The sequence below is a fragment of the Elephas maximus genome, chromosome 8 (genome assembly GCF_024166365.1).
Source record: "Elephas maximus indicus isolate mEleMax1 chromosome 8, mEleMax1 primary haplotype, whole genome shotgun sequence".
Classification (NCBI taxonomy): domain Eukaryota; kingdom Metazoa; phylum Chordata; class Mammalia; order Proboscidea; family Elephantidae; genus Elephas; species Elephas maximus.
In genome coordinates this window covers 128,381,201-128,402,707 of record NC_064826.1, presented here as the reverse complement: position 1 = coordinate 128,402,707, position 21,507 = coordinate 128,381,201, and the positions used below count along the sequence as shown (strand labels likewise).

Genomic DNA, 21,507 nt, shown 5'->3' with positions numbered 1-21,507 from the left:
CTAATTCAATATAGATTCATACATTTACCTATGTATTCAAATATATATTAAATATCTGGTAAATTCCAGGAACTTTATTAAAGACTAGCAATATAATGATAACCAAAAAATGACAACGTCCTTGCTTTCCAGGAGCTTATACTGATCACTGTAGGTAAAAGATATCAATCAAACAATCCCTCAAGAAGCATGGAATCTGTGGTAGGGCCTACCACCCATAGCGAACAGTACTGTCAGGGCTGATGAAGGGCTGGTCAAGGAGCTCACCTGGCAGCAGGAGTAACTAAGAGCTCTCCCAACAAGCGGGAACACTGGGCTCTCAGTTCCTCTCTGGGAAGGGGGCACCTAGTTGCTGTGCCTACTGTCTGAACAGTCTCCAACTACATTATTTTGTTTAGTAGAAGTGTGCTAAAACTTGACAGCAAATGTTACTACAGTTCTTCCTGCTATGTTGCAGGGTGCAAAAATTTATCAAGATATTAATGATGGTCAAGGTCTTTTAATTACATTCATTCAAGATCCAGATGAAATCACTCTTTAGAGTGTGTCATAATCACCCAATTTTACCACCTTCTGGGCTCATAATTCTAACCTGCAATAAAGAACTTTTTTACACAGACATGGATTAACTGGGAGCAACTCAGAAAAAACAAGATACTTAAAACCGTATAAAACACCCTCCCCCCGTCTTTACTGAATTGGGTTTCAGAGAAGACCTTTAACAGCTCTGTCAACATCACTCTCCAGCTCCAACTCTAGCTGCCCGTGTGTGACGTGCCTGAAAACCACAGTGTAGCTGCTCCACTGCCAACATATGCCTTTCACTTGGCTGCTCTGTTGATTTCTGGGTAGGAGTCAACTCGACAGCAACGGGTTTGGTTTTTTTCATGATCAACAGTGTGTTAGGAGCAAGGCAACAGATGACACCCTCAGGACAGAAGCGTTCCTAGAAGGGGGTGCAGGAAGCCCCATGGGGATGCGTGCCTCCTCCGTGAACATTGTTGGCCAGGCCTATCATAGGTGTGAAAAGAAATCAATTTGCCGTGCTTGCTAGTGAATGGGCTGTGACATCTCCTTATTCACTGCTCAAGTACATTTTTGTACATCATAACAAAATATGTGCATGAAAAGTTCACCGCCTGTGTGCATGCGAGGATAAAACATGGACCCAACTCTCAGGAGTTATTGACTCCAGAAGGGCTCTGATGGGAGGTCTTTAGCACTTAAACTTCATGGGGGCATGTGCTGGTGGGTACATCTGTGCAGACCTGACTTCTCCCAGGGAAGGAACTGTGTGGATTTTGGAAGGAACTGTAATAAATGTTCTCAGTGTAGGGCATGAAATGCCCAAGGGGTATGATCCTGATCCATTGAGCTAACGGTTAAGGAGGATTGGTGTTGATTGACTGCTTTGCTGAGTGGTCACAAGGATGGAGGGCTATAGCTGAACTACCTGAAGAGAGACTGAACTACTGAAGAGAGACTGACTTCTTCCTTTTTAGTCTATTTTTTTTTTTCAGTGTGTCTTTTGTTCTTTTTAAATCGTTCTTAAAAAAAAAAATTAATAGGCTTATTTTTAGAACTCCATGAGGTCACCATGAGTCAAAATCGACTCAAAGGGAACCAACAACATTTTTTAGGAAAGTGTTAGATTTACAGGAAAACTGAGATGACACTAAGAAAGTTTCCATATACACTGCACCTAGTTTCCCCTCTTATTAGCATCTTACATTAGTATGATATATTTGCCATAATTAAGCCAATATTGATACTTCTAGGTCCTCTTGACTAACAGAGCTAAGAAATATATGTGTACATATTCATTTCTATAAATATTTCTATATGTCACCATATGGATCTATATCCATATCTATATTAAGCTAAACATGAGTTCACACTGATGTCTCCAACTCTAATCCATTACCACCTGGATCATTGTAGCCTTCACCTCTTATTTATTTGTAAATTTCCACTCCGATAGTGAAAAACCTAGCTACCACTATACATCACCCATGTAATTGATTTCTGAATTCCAATATACATATATGGCGGTATTAGAATTGTTAAACCATAGTCCTGTGAAATACAACTTTATCAACTGGATAGTGTTTATGAGCTGTTCGTTTTGACTTCAGTCTTAGACTCCACTCATATCCAGAGTTACTTAGGACAGCATTCCCCTGCTATCTCCACTGCTGTGGGGTCATACATATGTCATACAGCTCAATTCCCTTGTCACAGTCCACATTCCTTCCTGGGATCCCCCAGACACTTCTTGGAAACCCTGTGGGGAAATTCTACTCTGTCCCTGTAGTGTCTCTATGAGTCAGAATTGAGTCTAAGGCAATGGGTTTGTTTTTGGTTTATACCATACTACCTTGATCGATACAGCTTTTTACTAAATCTTGAAGTCTGGTAGTGTCTGTCCTCTGTCTCTGTTCTTCAGTAATGTATTGTCTGTCTATTCTGGGTCTTTTGCCTTTCCATATAAACTTTAGAATCAGTTTGTCAACATCCATAAAATAACTTGCTGAATCTTTTATTGGGATTGTGTTCAATCTATGAATCGTGGTGGAAAGAAGTGGCATCTTAATAATAGAGTGTTTTTTTAACCGTGAACATGGACTATCTCTCCATTTGTTTATATCTTTGCTGATTTCTTTCATCAGAATTTTGAAGTTTTCCTCATGTGGATCTTATACATATTTTTTGTTAGATTAGTACCTAAACATTTAATTTTTTCGTACTAATATAAATGGTGTTGAATATTTAATTTCAAATTCTAATTATTTATTGCTGGTTTATAGGATGGACTCTGGTGGCTCAGTGGTTAAGCATTTGGCTGCTAACCAAAAGGTCAGCAGTTCGAATCTACCAGGCACTCCTTGGAAACCCTCTGGGCCAGTTCCACTCTGAACTATAGGGTAGCTGTGAATCGGAATCACCTTGAGAGCAATTTTTTTTTTTCTCTTTGGTATGCAGAAAAGCAATTGACTTTTGTATGTGACCCTTGTATACTGCAATTTTGCAATAATCACTTATCAGTTATAGGAGTTTTTGATTTTTTTTTTTTTAATTTCCTGCATCATCTCACCTGAGGCAATTTGTCAATTTAGACAATCATGTCATCAGAAAAAAGACAGTTTTGAATTTCTGTTTCCCATTTGTATATCTTGCATTTTCTTTTCTTGATGAATTTGCTACAACTCTAGCACGATGTTGAACAGTCGTGGTGAGAGGGGGCGTCCTTGTCTTTTACCCTATACTAGACAGAAAATATCTAGTTTGTCATCATTAGGAATGATGTTAGCTGTAGGATTTTTTTGTACATATTCTTTATCAAGTTGAAGAGGTTGGCCTTGTTTTTAGTGGGTATGTTTCTTATCATGAATGGATGTTGGGTTTTGTCAAATGCTTTCTATGCTATTGATATGTTCTGAGTGCCTGGATGAAGCAAAGCGTTAAGTACTTGACTATTAGCTGAAAGATTGACAGGTGGAACCCACCAGGAGGCTCCTTAGAAGACAGGCCTGGTGATCTGCCTCTGTAAGGTCAAAGCCTTGAAAACCCTATGGAGCAATTCTGTGCTGCACATATGGAGCTGCCATGAGTTGGAATTGACTCAATGGCAACTAGCTCTAAACTGATATGTTCATACAATTTTTCTTCCTTAGCCTGTTGATGTGGTTTTTTAATGTTGCACCAGCTTTGCATACCTGGAATAAACTTCACTTGATCATGGTGTATAACACTTTTTATATATTGTCGGATGTCATTTCTAATATTTTGTTGAGGATTTTTGTCCCTGTGTTTATGAGAGATACTGGTCAGAGTTTTCCTTTCTTGTAACGTGTTTGTATGGTTTTGGTATCAGGATAGTGACGACCTCCCAGAATAAGTTAAGACATGCTTCCTCTGCTTCTATTTTCTCAAAGAGAATGTACAGAGTTAGTATCATTCCCTCCATAAATGTTAGGTAGAATTCATCAGGAAACCATCTGGGGCTGGCGCTTTCTGTTTTAGAAGGTTATTAATCATTGATTCAATTATTTTTAAGGATGTAGGACAACTCTTACCACATATTCTCCTTGTGTGAATTTTGAATATTTGTAACTTTCAAGGAATTGGTCCATTTATCAAAGATATTAAATTTGAGTGCATAGAGTAATGTAATAATATTTATTATTCTTTCAATGCCCATAGGATCAGTAATGATGGACTTTCTTTTATTTTTAATAATGGATATGTCATCTTTATTTTTTCTTGTTTAGCCTACCTAGAAATTTATTAATTTTATTGATCATTACAAAGAGCCAACTTCGGATTCTATTGGTTTTCTCTATTGATTTGGTGTTTTTAATTTCATTGATTTTTGCTCTAATTTTTGTTATTTGTATGGTGCTTATTTTGAATTTAATTTGCTACTCCTTTTCTAATATCCTAGGTGGAAGCTTATTGATTTTAGATCTTTCATCTTTTCTAATATATGCATTCAGTACTGTAAATTCCCCTCTAAACATTGCTTTTGTTGTATCCCACAAATATTGATAAGTTGTATTTTTATTTTCAGTTAGTTCAAAATAGATGTCAATTTATCTTAAGACTTTTTTCTTGACTCATGTTTTATTTAGGAGTATGTTGAATAGCATCCAAATATTTTGGAAATGTCCAACTATCTGCATTACTGATTTCTAGTTTAATTCTAATGTGGTCTAAAAAATACTCTGTATGATTCTGATTTTTTAAAAAATTCTTGAGGTGTATTTTTTTTCTTTGGACACAGTGTGGTCCTATGTAAGCCTGAGATGAACACATATTCAGCTGTTATTGTATGACATATTCTAGGTGTGACAATTAGGTCAAATCATTTGATGGTGCTGTTCAGACAATAGTTTCCTTATCAATTTTTTTTCCTGCTGGATCTGTTAATTACTGATAGAGCAGTGCTGAAGTATCCAGCTATAACAGTGAATTTGTCTCTGTCATTGTAGTTCTGTCAGTTTTTGCCTCATAAATGTTAATGATTAATATGTCTTGGAGAATTGGCCTCTTCATCATTATGGACTGTTCCTCTTCAAGATGATAATTTTCCTTCCTCTGAAGTGTGTTTTTTGATTCAAGTTAATATAGTTAACTCAGGCTTCTTTTGATTAGTCTAAACATGGTATATATATATATATTTTTTATTAAGCTTCAAGTGAACATTTACCATTCCAATCAGTCTGTCACATGTAGGTTTACATACATCTTACTCCCTTCTCCCACTTGCTCTCCCCCTATTGAGTCAGCCCTTACAGTCTCTCGTTTCGTGCCAATTTTGCCATCTTCCCTCTCTCTCTATCTTCCCATCCCCCCTCCAGTCAAGAGTTGCCAACACACTCTCCAGTGTCCACCTGATTTAATTAGCTCACTCTTCATCAGCATCTCTCTCCCCCCCACTGACCAGTCCTTTTCATGCCTGATGATTTGTCTTCGGGGATGGTTCCTGTCCTGTGCCATCAGAAGTTCTGGGGAGCATTGTCTCTGGGATTCCTCTCGTCGCAATCATACCATTAGGTGTGGTCTTTTAATGAGAATTTGGGGTCTGGATCCCACTGGTCTCCTGCTCCCTCAGGAGTTGTCTGTTGTGCTCCCTGACAGGACAGACATCGATTGTGGCCGGGCACCAACTAGTTCTTCTGGTCTCAGGATAATGTAGGTCTCTGGTTCATGTGGCCCTTTCTGTCTCTTGGGTTCTTAGTTGTCGTGTGACCTTGGTGTTCTTTCTTTGCCTTTGCTCCAGGTGGGTTGAGACCAATTAATGTATTTTAGATGGCCGCTTGTTGGCATTTAGGACCCCAGGCGCCACAATTCCAAGTGGGATGCAGAGTGTTTTCATAATAGAATTGTTTTGCCCATTGACTTAGAAGTCCCCTCAAACGAAGTTCCCCAGACCCCAGCCCCTGCTTCGCTGACCTTTGAAGCTTTCATTTTATCCCGGAAACCTCTTTACTTTTAATCCAGTCCAATTAGGCTGACCTTCCTTGTTTTGAGTGTTGTCTTTCCCTTCACCTAAAGCAGATCTTATCTACAGATTGATCAATAAAATGCCCTCTCCCTCCCTCCCTCCCTCCCCCCTTTGTAACCACATAAGTATGTGTTCTTCTCCGTTTTTTCTATTTCTCAAGATCTTATAATAGTGGTCTTATACAATATTTGTCCTTTTGCAACTGACTCATTTCGCTCAGCATAATGCCTTCCAGATTCCTCCATGTTATGAAATGTTTCAGAGATTCGTCACTGTTCTTTATCGATGCATAGTATTCCATTGTGTGAATATACCACAATTTATTTACCCATTCGTCCGTTGATGGACATCTTGGTTGCTTCCAGCTTTTTGCTATTGTAAACAGAGCTGCAATAAACATGGGTGTGCATATATCTGTTTCTGTGAAGGCTCTTGTATCTTTAGGGTATATTCCGAGGAGTGGGATTTCTGGGTTGTATGGTAGTTCTATTTCTAACTGTTTAAGATAACGCCAGATGGATTTCCAAAGTGGTTGTACCATTTTACAATCCCACCAGCAGTGTATGAGAGTTCCAATCTCTCCGCAGCCTCTCCAACATTTATTATTTGTGTTTTTTGAATTAATGCCAGTCTAGTTTTTTTTTTTTTTTTTAGTTGGTGTGAGATGGAATCTCATCGTAGTTTTAATTTGCATTTCTCTAATGGCTAATGATCGAGAGCATTTTCTCATGTATCTGTTGGCTGCCTGAATATCTTCCTTAGTGAAATGTGTGTTCATATCCTTTGCCCACTTCTTGATTGGTTTGTTTGTCTTTTTGTGGTTGAGTTTTGACAGAGTCATGTAGATTTTAGAGATCAGGCGCTGGTCTGAGATGTCATAGCTGAATATTCTTTCCCAGTCTGTAGGTGGTCTTTTTACTCTTTTGGTGAAGTCTTTAGATGAGCATAGGTGTTTGATTTTTAGGAGCTCCCAGTTATCTGGTTTCTCTTCATCATTTTTGGTAATGTTTTGTATTCTGTTTATGCCCTGTATTAGGGCTCCTAGGGTAGATCCTATTTTTTCTTCCATGATTTTTATCGTTTTAGTCTTTATGTTTAGGTCTTTGATCCACTTGGAGTTAGTTTTTGTGCATGGTGTGAGGTATGGGTCCTGTTTCATTCTTTTGCAAATGGATATCCAGGTATGCCAGCACCATTTGTTAAAAAGACTATTATTTCCCCAATTGACTGACACTGGTCCTTTGTCAAATATCAGCTGCTCATACGTGGATGGATTTATATCTGGATTCTCAATTCTGTTCCATTGGTCTATGTGCCTGTTGTTGTACCAGTACCAGGCTGTTTTGACTACTGTACCTATATAATAGGTTCTGAAATCAGGTAGGGTGAGGCCTCCCACTTTCTTCTTCTTTTTCAGTATTGTTTTGCTTATCTGGGGGTTCTTTCCTTTCCATATGAAATTAGTTATTTGTTTCTCTATCCCCTTAAAGTATGACATTGGTATTTGGATTGGAAGTGCGTTACATGTATAAATGGCTTTTGGTAGAATAGACATTTTTACTATGTTAAGTCTTCCTATCCATGAGCAGGGTATGTTTTTCCACTTAAGTATGTCCTTTTGAATTTCTTGTAGCAGAGTTTTATAGTTTTCTTTGTATAGGTCTTTTGCATCCTTGGTAAGATTTATTCCTAAGTATTTTATCTTCTTGGGGGCTACTGTGAATGGTATTGATTTGGTTATTTCCTCTTTGGTGTTCTTTTTGTTGATGTAGAGGAATCCAAGTGATTTTTGTATGTTTATTTTATATCCTGAGACTCTTCCAAACTCTTCTATTAGTTTCAGTAGTTTTCTGGAGGATTCCTTAGGGTTTTCCATGTATACGATCATGTCATCTGCAAATAGTGATAGCTTTACTTCCTCCTTACCAATCTGGATACCCTTTATTTCTTTGTCTAGCCTAATTGCCCTGGCTAGGACTTCAAGTACGATGTTGAAAAAGAGCGGTGATAAAGGGCATCCTTGTCTGGTTCCCGTTCTCAAGGGAAATGCTTTCAGGTTCTCTCCATTTAGAGTGATATTGGCCGTTGGCTTTGCATATATGCCCCTTATTATGTTGAGGAATTTTCCTTCAATTCCTATTTTGGTTAGAGTTTTTATCATAAATGGGTGTTGAACTTTGTCAAATGCCTTTTCTGCATCTATTGATAAGATCATGTGGTTTTTATCTTTTGTTTTATTTATGTGATAGATTACATTAATGGTTTTTCTGATATTAAGCCTTGCATACCTGGTATAAATTCCACTTGATCAGGGTGAATTATTTTTTTGATGTGTTGTTGGATTCTATTGGCTAGAATTTTGTTGAGGATTTTTGCACCTATGTTCATGAGGGATATAGGTCTAAAAGTTTCTTTTTTTGTAATGTCTTTACCTGGTTTTGGTATCAGGGAGATGGTAGCTTCATAGAATGAGTTGGGTAGTATTCCGTCTTTTTCTATACTTTGAAATACCTTCAATAGTAATGGTGTTAAGTCTTCTCTGAAGGTTTGGTAGAACTCTGCAGTGAAGCCATCTGGGCCAGGACTTTTTTTTGTTGGAAGTTTTTTGATTACCGTTTCAATCTCTTTTTTTGTTATGGGTCTATTTAGTTGTTCTACTTCTGAATGTGTTAGTTTAGGTAGGTAGTATTTTTCCAAGAATTTATCCATTTCTTCTAGGTTTTCAAATTTGTTAGAGTACAATTTTATGTAGTAATCTGAAATGATTCTTTTGATTTCATTTGGTTCTGTTGTGATGTGGTCCTTCTCATTTCTTATTCGGGTTATTTGTTTCCTTTCCTGTTTTTCTTTAGGTAGTCTAGCCAGTGGTTTATCAATTTTGTTAATTTTTTCAAAGAACCAGCTTTTGGCTTTGTTAATTCTTTCAATTGTTTTTCTGTTCTCTAATTCATTTAGTTCAGCTCTAATTTTTATTATTTGTTTTCTTCTGGTGGCTGATGGGTTCTTTTGTTGCTCACTTTCTATTTGTTCAAGTTGTCAGGATAGTTCTCTGGTTTTGGCTCTTTCTCCTTTTTGTATGTGTGCATTTATCGATATAAATTGACCTCTGAGCACTGCTTTTGCTGTGTCCCAGAGATTTTGATAGGAAGTATTTTCATTCTCGTTGCTTTCTAAGAATTTCCTTATTCCCTCCTTGATGTCTTCTATAACCCAGTCTTTTTTCAGGAGGGTATTGTTCATTTTCCAAGTATTTGATTTCTTTTCTCTAGTTTTTCTGTTATTGATTTCTAGCTTCATTGCCTTGTGGTCTGAGAAGATGCTTTGTAATATTTCGATGTTTTGGATTCTGCACAGATTTGTTTTATGACCTAATATGTGGTCTATTCTAGAGAATGTTCCATGTGCACTAGAAACAAAAGTATATTTTGCAGCAGTTGGGTGGAGAGTTCTGTATAAGTCAATGAGGTCAAGTTGGTTGATTGTTGTAAGTAGGTCTTCCGTGTCTCTATTGAGCTTCTTACTGGATGTCCTGTCCTTCTCCGAAAGTGGTGTGTTGAAGTCTCCTACTATAAATGTGGAGGTGTCTATCTCACTTTTCAATTCTGTTAAAATTTGATTTGTGTATCTTGCAGCCCTGTCATTAGGTGCGTAAATATTTAATATGGTTATGTCTTCCTGATCAATTGTCCCTTTTATCATTATATAGTGTCCTTCTTTATCCTTTGTGGCGGATTTAAGTCTAAAGTCTATTTTGTCAGAAATTAATATTGCTACTCCTCTTCTTTTTTGCTTATTGTTTGCTTGATATATTTTTTTCCATCCTTTGAGTTTTAGTTTGTTTGTGTCTCTAAGTCTAAGGTGTGTCTCTTGTAGGCAGCATATAGATGGATCGTGTTTTTTTATCCAGTCCGTGACTCTCTGTCTCTTTATTGGTGCATTTAGTCCATTTACATTCAGCGTAATTATAGATAAGTAAGTTTTTAGTGCTGTCATTTTGATGCCTTTTCATGTGTGTTGTTGGCCATTTCATTTTTCCACATGCTTTTTTGTGCTGAGACTTTTTTCTTAGTAGCTTGTGAGATCCTCATTTTCATAATGTTTAACTTTGTGTTTATTGAGTCGTTACGTTTTTCTTGGCTTTTTTCTTGAGTTATGGAATTGATATTCCTTTTTGTCGTTACCTTTTTATTTACCCCTATTTTTCTAAGTAAAAACCTAACTTGTATCCTTCTATATCGCCTTGTATCACTCTCCATCTGGCAGTTCAATGCCTCCTATATTTAGTCCCTCTTTTTGATTATTGTGATCGTTTATGTATTGATTTCCATGATTTCCTGTTGTGTGTATTATTTTGTTTATTTATTTATTTTTTAGAATTAGTCTTAATTTGTTTGTTTTCGTGCTTTCCCTATTTGAGTTGTGTTGATATCAGGACGTTCTGTTTTGTGACCTTGTATTGTGCTGGTAGCTGATATTATTGGTCATCCGGCCAAACAATCTCCTTTAGCATTTCTTGCAGTCTTGGTTTAGTTTTTGCAAATTCTCTAAACTTGTGTTTATCTGTAAATATCTTAATTTCTCCTTCATATTTCAGAGAGAGTTTTGCTGGATATATGATCCTTGGTTGGCAGTTTTTCTCGTTCAGTGCTCTGTATACGTCGTCCCATTCCCTTCTTGCCTACATGCTTTCTGCTGAGTAGTCTGAACTTATTCTTATTGATTCTCCCTTGAAGGAAACCTTTCTTTTCTCCCTGGCTGCTTTTAAAATTTTCTGTTTGTCTTTGGTTTTGGCAAGTTTGATGATAGTACATCTTGGTGTTTTTCTTTTTGGATCAATCTTAAATGGGGTTCGATGAGCATCTTGGATAGATATCCTTTCGTCGTTCATGATGTCAGGGAAGTTTTCTGTCAGGAGTTCTTCAACTATTTTCTCTGTGTTTTCTGTCCCCCCTCCCTGTTCTGGGACTCCAATCACTCGCAAGTTATCCTTCTTGATAGAGTCCCACATGATTCTTAGGGTTTCTTCATTTTTTTTAATTCTTTTATCTGATTTTTTTTCAGCTATGTTGGTGTTGTTTCCCTGGTCCTCCAGAAGTCCCAGTCTACATTCTAATTGCTCAAGTCTGCTCCTCTGACTTTCTATTGCGTTGTCAAATTCTGTAATTTTATTGTTAATCTTTTGGATTTCTACATGCTGTCTCTCTATGGATTCTTGCAACTTGTTAATTTTTCCGCTATGTTCTTGAATAATCTTTTTGAGTTCTTCAACAGTTTTATCAGTGTGTTCCTTGGCTTTTTCTGCATTTATCCTAATTTCATTTGTGATATCTTTAAGCATTCTGTAAATTAGTTTTTTATATTCTATGTCTGATAATTCCAGGATTGTATCTTCTTTTGGGAAAGATTTTGATTCTTTTGTTTAGGGGGTTGGAGAAGCTGTCATGGTCTGTTTCTTTATGTGGTTTGATATGGACTGCTGTCTCCGAGCCATCACTGGGAAACTAGATTTTCCAAGTAGTCGGCTGGTACGCTGGCTCCTGGTTCTGAAAACGGTCGCTGTCTGCCCATATTTGTTCGTTTTCCATCTCTAAGTCTGTGCTTGTTGTTCAGAGTTCGTAGATTGTTGTGTAGGTGATTGATTCCCTTGTTTTTCCGAGTCTTTGTTGCAAGAGGGATCTGCGGTAGCGTCCACCTAGTCCGCCATCTTGGCCCAGCTCCAACATGGTATATTTTTATCCACCCCTTTTCTTTAAACCTATTTATGTCTCTATATTTAAAGTTGGTTTTTTGGTAGACAACCTATGTTGTTGTTGTTTTGTGTGCCATTGAGTCAATTTTGACTCATAGCAACCCTATATGACAAGCAGAACTGTCCCATAGCTTTCCTGGACTGTAATCTTTACCGGACCAGATAGCCGAGCCCTTTCTCCCATGGAGCAACTGGGCAGATTCGAACCACTGACCTTTTGATTAGCAGCTGGGCACTTAACCATTGCACCACCAGGGATCCTTAGACAGCATATAGTTGTTTTTATTTATTTGTTTGTTTATTTATAATCCATCCTGCACTCTAAAAATCTGTCTTTTAATTGGTGTATTAAACCATTTAAAGTGTATATCAGTACAGTAGAAGTGATATCTGCCATATCTGTAACTGTTTTCTATTCTTCGCTTTTGTTCTTTATTTTGTTTTCTTCCCCTCTATTCTTTCTTTCTCTGGTTTTAATTGATCGTTACGCATCATTCCACTTTCTCTCCTCTTACCATGTCAATTATACTTCTTTTTATAATTTTTCAACAGTTACCTACAAGTTTGCAATATACATTTACAACTAATCCAAGTCACTTGCAAAAACACTTTACCACTTCATGGTTAATGTAGGTACTTCATAACAGATTATTCCCAATTCCTCTCTCCCATCCCTTGTAAGATTGTTGTCAGTCATTTCACTTATTGGCATAAATATGGCAGTAAATTGTTACTATTATTACTTTGAATAAATATTTTTCTGTTGGATCAGTTAAGAATAAGGAAAATAAAAGACTTAATTTTACCTTAATTTATTACTTCTCCAACACTTCTCCTTCTTATTGTGTATCTGAGCTTCTGACATATGATGTTTCTTCTCTCTGGAGAACGTCTAACACTTCTTGAAGGACAGGTTTGCTGGCAATAAATCTCCTCAGTTATTGTTTGTCTGAGCAACTGGATCTTTTCCCTTCACCTTTGCTTCACTTATTTCGCTGGATATAGAATTTTAGGTTGGTGTGCTTTTTCTCTCAAAATTTTATTTCACTTCTATTTCTTCTTGTTTGCATGGTTTCTGATAAAAAGTTCACTATAATTCTTAATCTTTTCCTCTATAGGCAAGGTACCACACCCATCTTTTTTTAGGATTTTCTTCTTGTTTTCATTTTCTGCCATTTAAATATGATATGCCTATAATTAGATTTTTTTAATTATAGTTGATGTTCTATGAGCTTCCTACTTCTTTGGCTTAACGTCTGTTTATTAAGTTTGAGAAATTCTCAGCCAATATTATTTCAAACTTCTTCAGCTCCATTGTCTCTTTCTTCTAGTATTTCAACTATGTTGTGCTACACTTTTTGAATTGTTCCACGGTTGTTGAATGTTCTGGATTTTTGTTGTTGTTGTTTTCCATTTGTTTATTTTTGTTGTTTCCCTTTGCTTATTCCTTCTTAGTCTTTCTAGCTCTCTGTTTATTCTAGTCATCTGTTTCAACATACTGTTTACTTTTTCCTTTAGTTATTTATCATACTTATTTTAAATTCCCTGTCTGATCATTCCAATGCCTCGGTTATATTTGAGTCTGGTTGTGATATTTACAGACTTTTCAGACTTTACTTTTACTTTACTTTTTAGTCTTTGCTTTTAGTATGCCTTATGATTTTTTTTGTTGTTGATGTTTTGTTTGGTAAAAAGGTAGACATAATACATTGGGTAATAGGGACTGAGATAAACAAACCTTTATTGTAATGTTTTATGCTACTTTGGCTAGGAGTTTCACTTTGTTTAATTTTTGCTGCTGCTGTAGGTTCCAGGGTCTTTAAAATCCTCTAGTATCCTTATTTTGTTTTCTCCACTGTTGTCTTTAGGTTTCCCTAAGAACTCTTAAATGGAATTTATGTCTTACAACTCTTTCAGCTGTAATCCACTATTATTATGCTGGAGCCCTGTTTACATAGTGTTAAGGAGTGGGGGAAGGAAACCATTTTATAACCTCATGATTGAATTTCATTCTTTTAGTGGGTCTGTATTACTGGGATATGACCTTCACAAGTGTCTCTTTGCTTTCCACCCCCTAGTACATAAGACAGGAAAGGTAGAGTGTACTGGAGTTGGGGAAATTTCCTTCTCCCAAGTGAAATAAAGCTCTTGCATAGCCTTTTTCACTGAACAGTACACAATTGTTGTGGAGAATACTCTGGACATATTTCAAAGTGGTTGGTTACTTTTCCTTTTCCCCTGCCAGATAGGAGATTTTCGTTTGTTTGTTTGGCTCTTTATGGTGAGAATCTTGTCTGTTTCCTGGAGGTAAAACCCAAGAAAGTCTGGGTACCACTCCCTAAGATTTCGGCCACGGAATATTCTGAGTCTCACTCTCGTCCATGTACAGTCTCCCATAATTTATTAAAATTACCATTTACATACCCTTACAAGTTTATGGCTTCTACTGCAGGTAAGCTGATCTTAGCTATGATTCTCTGTGTTTGCCTGTACCTCCAGATTTTAAGGAGGTAGTTTATACTGCACCCTCAATAGTTGATGAATACAGAAGTTATTGTCCTTAGGTGCTGTCAAGTCGATTCCTACTCATAGTGACCCTATAGAACAGAACAGAACTGCCCCATAGGGTTTCCAAGGAACAGCTGGTGGATTTGAACCACCAATCTTTTTGGTTAGCAGCTGAGCTGTTAACCACTATGCCACCAGGTCTTTGAATACAAGAGTAGTCATTGATTTTTAGTTTGTTCAGCTATTTTCTAACCTTCTAAGAGACTTGTAAGCTCTTCACTTGTCAGAGGTAAAAGCAGAAGCTCCCTCTAAATTAATGTTGAATGAATATTTATGGAATCTCAGTCAGTTCAAAGCACTGTCAGATTATTAAGTTTGTTAGTGCTCTCATGTGCCTCAACTCACCATTAGTAAAAATGTTAGTAATTCAAGTTTAAATTTCAGGTTAAGTACAGTCACTGAAATAAAAAAGATTTTCACGAAGGTTATCAGTGACAGAAAAATGGTCCAAAATGGTCAATTTTGAATGGAAATTCGTGATAATGGGCCAAAATAGTACACTTGGTAGGTAGCAACTGTAAAATATATAACTGTATAATGTAAAAATAATGCAAACACTTGAAAGAAAAGATTTAGAGCACAACGTCCATTTGTGAACACTATGAAGAAGCAGAAGTAAGAGTTGATTCTATATTCAGGACTTTTATTCATGACTTTTACAAGTTCTTCCATCTCCCAGGATCCAAAGCCTCATTCACTGCAGATGTTGTGAACTAGTAGCCAAAAAGCTGGGTTTCACTTTTGATACGCTTTGTTTTAAATAAATAGATTGATGGATGGGTTGCTGACTTTTAAAGATTCAGTGATTTCTCTAGAAGGCCTGGATACTCAACATACATTTGGCCAGCATCGTTCCCTGACAGCCCCCTGCAGGAGCTGAGCGGAAGCCTTCCTTCTTCAGCTTACCACAAGTGGCTCCACCTCATTGCTCTTGGATCTGTAGCTAGACCCTTCAGGCATCTGAGTTTGCCTTCTAAACATATTAAAAAACCAAAAACCAAACTCACTACTGTCGAGTCAATTACCGACTTATAGCAACCCTATAGGACAGAGTAGAACTTCCCCACAGAGTTTCCAAGGAATGCCTGGTGGATTTGAACTGCTGACCTCTTGTTTAGTAGTCGTAGCACTTAACCACTACGCCACCGGGGTTTCCTCCAAACATATTAAGAGGGTGAAAAAAACCTAAGATACATTTTATAGAATCTGGAAGTCAGATAGAAATTCAGGATGTTGGTTCCATTTCAGTGAAAGTGTTCATCACTTAATTTTTTCCATGGAAGAGTCACGATGAACAATTTTAATTAATCAATAAAGAAGCATGCATGAGGTACATATACATATATTTTTGTATGTATACATACATGTGTGTGTGGATGTTTGTTTCCCATGAAGCCACTCTGAACGGAGATTAAGAAACAAAACAAAACCCTAGAATACACTGTCAACAGGATTATCTTCGTAGACAGGATATTGGTGGATACGGTATAGGACTAAGAAAAATGTCAAGGTTATGTACCATTAAGTTCAAGGTACTTTGGCTGCTAACTGAAACTTTGACAGTTTGAATTCACTAGCCGCTCCTTGGAAATCCTATGAAGCAGTTCCACTCTGTCTTATTGGGTCGCTATGTGTCAGAATTGACTTGATGGCAATGTTTTTTTTTTTTTTGTACACATGTAAATAATATATAGTATGTGTGTATATACACACACACAAAATGTATGTGTATACATAAACACATACAAAACCCATTGCCATTGAGTCAATTCCGACTCACATCAACCCTGTAGGACAGAGTATAACTGCCCATAGTGTTTCCAAAGAGCGGCTGGTGGATTCAGACTGCCGGCCTTTTGGTTATAACAATTATATATACACATATATAAAAAAAAAGTGTATGTATATATACACACACACACAAAATGGAAACCCTGGTGGTGTAGTGGTTAAGAGCTATAGCTGCTAACCAAAAGGTGAGCAGTTCGAATGCACCAGGTGCTCCTTGGAAACTGTGTGGGGCAGTTCTACTCTGTCCTATACGGTGGTTATGAGTTGGAATCGACTCCATAGCAATGGGTTTTGTTTTTGGTTTTATACACAAAGTATATCTTTGTCTATTTACTGAATTTTTCTTGTTACAGAAATGGTATAATTTTTGTACATTGTTTTTATTTTTAATTGTATAGTATTCATTTGTGGACATTTATACTTTTTCTGATTGTTTCTCTTTTGTATTTGTTTTTCTGCTTTCTTATTTAAAATAATACTACCTAAATACCCCAGTGCTTGTATTATTTTGAACTTCTGGGATCATATCAATGATGCTAATTTCTGGAATTAGAATTCTGGATTACAGGGTATTTAGGTTTAAAATATTTAAACACATTGCTAATTAGCACCGCTCCACTTTTCCCAGATATTTGCCTTTATTCCAGATCCTTAAAATCTGTTTTTTCTATATTAGTATTTTTATTCTGTTAACAATCAATGCAGTTGTTCACCTTTTGACATGTTTATTGCATTCCTTTCTTTATTTTTTTCATGAATTGCCCATTCCTACCATTGCCCTTCATTGTTCTTCTAACTGATTTCTATGCAGTATATAAACCTTCATAGCCTGCAACTAACGTATGATAGCCATTATTTTCCCAGTTTTTTGCTTGCATTTTGGTTTTGATAATAATAATTTTTGCAATTTAGAATATTGAAATTGGTAGTTAATCAAATGTACCACATTTTTAAAGAAATGCTTGGCTTCTAGGTGTTCTGTCCTTGTAAGATACGTTTTTCTTCCTTAAAATTATGAATAAATTTATCCACAGTCTTATAAAGCTTTAAAAAAATGTATTTTCATTAACTATATAGTTCATGAATTTTTTTTTCTTTCTCAAAATTTAAGAATATAATCTAAAATTTCACTTTCTACAACGGAGCCCTGGTCATGCAGTGGTTACAAGCTCAGCTGCTAACCAAAAGGTTTGCAGTTCGAATCCGCCAGCCGCTCCTTGGAAACCCTGTGAGGCAGTTCTACTCTTCCCTATAAAGTTGCTATGAGTCAGAATCAGCTCGACCGCAATGGATTTTGGTTATTATCCACAACTATACTCGTTGGGGGCAGTTCTACTCTGTCCTATAGGGTCGCTAGGAGTCGGAATCGACTCGACGGCACTGGGTGGGTATACTCGTTGCCACGCTGACTGTGTTCAGTTCAAGGAATCTTTTTTAGTATATTTATTTCTAATTTTGATGTCATCAAATTACTAAATTTTTAATAGTCTGTAATTTGCGTGACTTGTTGAGAAGTCTCTTAATATCTAAAGTCATTACTTTGATATTTTTTATAATTTATTTATCATTTTCTTGTTTACATTTAGCTCTTTAATCAATCTGATTTTTCCCCCGCCAAGTAGGGTAGGGGACAAATGTATTTTATTTGCAAGGATAATGATGGCTCCAGTGTCTTTATCCTTGAATTCTAACTTTTCCCCTCTGATGTGAAATGCCACCATAAACTGTCAGTTTACAAAACACAGTGAAGAGTTTCGAGTGTAAATTTGTTAAATTCTACATACAATGCTATTAATTCTACTGTGTGTTTTTGAATCTATGTTGCAAAATAGATAAAAATTTATAAATATTTATAACTTGGTGCATTGCCCGTTCTATTAATATGGCATATCCATCTTTGTCTCTTAAAACACATTCTGTAATGAATTATATTTTATTTGCTGTTGCTCTTGGTACAGCTGTCTTCTCTTTGCTAGAATTTGCACGGTGTTTATCTTTGTCCATTCTGTTTAATCTTCTCTGTTGTTTTAAGTGAGCTTTTTTTTTTTTAAAAGCATAAGACCGAATTTTTAGAAGAATAAATGTATTAATCTTTTATATTTATATTTAATCCTTCCACGGTTACTTTTTATTACTGATGGTTGTGAATTTATTGCTGCTATTTAATATTTATTTTCCATTTTCCTTGCTCTCTTGATACAACCCTACCCCCATTTGGGGTATTTTTGTATTAATAATGATTTTCTCCCCCTCTAATGATTTCTATATTATATGTTTTATACTCTAGTGAGATGTAAGTGTGATATATACTTAAATATTTTTCCTTTCAATGTCTAAACTTAATAAACATTTGTATTTTCAATACCTAGCAAAAAAAATGGTATTTTCAATACCTACTCATAGTGACCCTACAAAATGGAGTAGAACTGCCTCGCAGGGTCATAGTGACCCTACAAAATGGAGTAGAACTGCCTCGCAGGGTCTTCAAGCACTGGCTGGTGGATTCAAGCTGCTGACCTTTTGTTTAGCAGCTGAGCTCTTTAACCATGCACCACCAGGGCTCCTCAATACCTAGAGTGAGGATTTATATGTATCCTGCATCTATCTTCTTCTTTCTTTTCATCTAAACTTTCAGCCATGTTGCAATTAATTGAACCTCAGTCTCAAAGTGTTAATTTTAAAATTTGTGGTTACATAAAGAATTTCCAGTAAAATGTAATCCACACCTTCCTCTTGAATTTATTTTTCTTCTGGTTATAATACTATTTCTAGATTTTATTTCCTAAGTCATTCTTCAAATCTATGTAAACATGAGATTTCAAGCAGCCATACCAGTTAGAGATGGTGTTTAGACTTGGATATATTCACCATTCCAGGTATATTTTGTTTCTTACAGCAAAGACTAGAGAACATCTTACAGAGCCATCTTCATTACCATAGGTACCCTTACTTTTACTTTGTCCAAGTACATTAAGTATTTCAAACCCATTGCTGTCCAGTAGATTCTGATTTATAGTGACCCTACAGGACAGAGTACAACTGCCCCAGAGGGCTTCCAAGGAGCAGCTTGTGGATTCAAACTGCTGACCGTTTGGTTAGCAGCTGAGTGCCTAACTACTGCGCTATCAGGGCTCCACTATATTAAATATTGCCTCATTAATATTTTTAAGAGTCAATTGGAAAACACCAGAGGCTCTTGGGAACAAAGATATGGCAGTCTGCTTCCGTAGGAATTTATTGGGTCTCTATTTTCTATGAGTCATAATCCACTAGATGGCGGTGGGTTTTAAGGGAGTTATTATTATTCCATTATATAGACTTGAGATTCAGAAAGATTGATTAACTTAATTTTTTTGTTTATGACTCTAATCATACTAGCTCCTTTACTGCCTTTACTTTTGAAATGAAAAAAAAATCCAGTAAGATTTACACTTGCTCAGAACAATACTTAAATTTTGCAGCTTGATGATTCATTGGATATTGGATATCTGGATTCCAAAATCTCTCTAGTTTGGTTTACATTCTGTGAGTATCATTTCTGGTGATAGTTTCCACCTAGAGTTTCTAAAAGAGAAGCCAGCTAACCTCTTATTGCCTGATCATTTTCCAAGTGCCCAGGGAGTGTTGACCCTGGCAATTTGCTGACTTGGTGGAGATGCCGAGTGATGTGTTTCCCTTGGGCAAAGTTTTTCTTTAAGTGCCATCTCTTTAGGCTTTCTTTAGGCTTTGGTATCTTATGGCATAGCATAGTCAAAGGTGAAACTAAGAGTTAAGAACTATAAAGAGTGAGACACTCCATGGGGTTCTCTTTTTAGACTTGTAATAGTTACCTGGTAACAAGCTGAAAAAGGGAGCTGTGGAGTGGGCAGGTTTCTGAATCAGTAGCCTCCCTAGTTCTGACAAAGTCATGAGGTTCATTCCAAGTTATCTATTAAACCACTATTATTAGTAGCACAGCTACTAATTCAATGATTTTTGTTTTTTGCTTTTTTTTTTTTTTACTAAATGTGCATGGAATAAAACATACCCATAGAGTGTTTTAGCTGTATGCCACAGGCGGAGATGAAAATGAGAAGATAGACTCAGAGTTCTGAAGTGAAGACACCCTTGAATGGACCTTACCTAATCATAGGTTTGGGTGGTAACACAATCAATGTATGAAAAACAAGGTACAACTGTTGTATCTATCATTCGTCTGATCGAGAGTCCCAGTAGAAACTGACCTTCCAGTAACTCTTCCATACCTAGCTAAAGTCTGCTAGTCCCCTCTCATGACATCTTCAGCTCACCTCTGCGCATGTGATTCCTCCCAGTATTCCAAGGTGGAAAGGCATCCAGTGACAGCATTGGAGAAAATGATGGAGTCAAGTTTTGCTGGCCCCCAGTCCTTCCCAGACGTCCCTTCTTCCGACAGAGGAAGCCAATCTGTCAAACACCACAGGTACGAGTAACTCATCATGGCGGGAGTGGGTATGTTCACATTGTGTGTAACAGAAAACACATGCCAAGGATGGCAGCCTTACTCAGGAGAGATGATCCTTCTTGCTTCTCTTATAGTTCTCCACAAACAGAGGCTCCAACACATCATGGCAGGTAAACCAAAGATGCCAGCTTCACCCATCAGACAGCAATGTCCTTGTACAAAGCCCAAAGGAGCTATTAACAACACCCCTCAAAACTGCAGTGAATGAAACAACTGCATTCCAAGAAACTATTAAAAACATGACTTTTCTTATCCTGCCTCATCTCCCTTGGCAGTTAATGACTTCCCTTGGCAGCTACAGTGACATGCCTCAGGTTCTCATGCAAAGACAACATTCTAGGGGACAAAGTCTGGCAAATCTTCTCCTTGGTCTACGGACTTCCATTATCAGTGGGGTGGCACTCTTTTAAGAGCTGACCACATAATTGACTCTTTTGTGGAGAAATCCAAAAAGAAAGTTATTTGATAAAGTTCATGTCATTCTGAAGCTGAATGGGTCTTTAGCATCTCCTAGTCCACACCATGTGTTCTATTGCTGAGAAACCTGAAACTCCAAGATTTAAAGGCATTTTGCTCTAGGTCAAATGACAGTTTGGGTCTAAAGCAAGAACAGATGTTTTTGAGTATCCAACTGTATATTCTCAATTTTTGTGGAACTCTTCCAAAGATTTAAGCTTCTTTTCTTAGTTAGAAGTACAGTATTTGAAAAAAAAAAAAAAGATTATAAAAAAAATAATAGTTGTTCCTAGCAGTGAAAGATCAATGTGGTTGACCCATTGTTTTCACGTATTCCTCCAAGGTCTGCACACCATGGCAGAAACGGGCATTGCACAAGGAAGCTCCTTTTGTCCTTGCCTCTCAGTGAGTCACAAGGAAACAGTTTTATTGTTTCTGGCCACATTTACTTTC

At 36.8% G+C, this 21,507-nt stretch overlaps 1 protein-coding gene across 4 annotated transcripts in view; it reads left to right on the top strand.

Annotated features, from left to right (window-relative positions):
* NRG3 (neuregulin 3) overlaps positions 1–21,507 on the top strand; it is a 1,476,607-nt gene that overhangs the window by 1,444,343 nt on the left and 10,757 nt on the right. For all 4 annotated transcript variants that reach the window (XM_049893610.1, XM_049893611.1, XM_049893609.1 and 1 more), the window contains exon 7: positions 20,429–20,556. In XM_049893610.1, the coding sequence (XP_049749567.1) occupies positions 20,429–20,556 (128 nt within the window). The remainder of the gene's footprint in view (positions 1–20,428; positions 20,557–21,507) is intronic.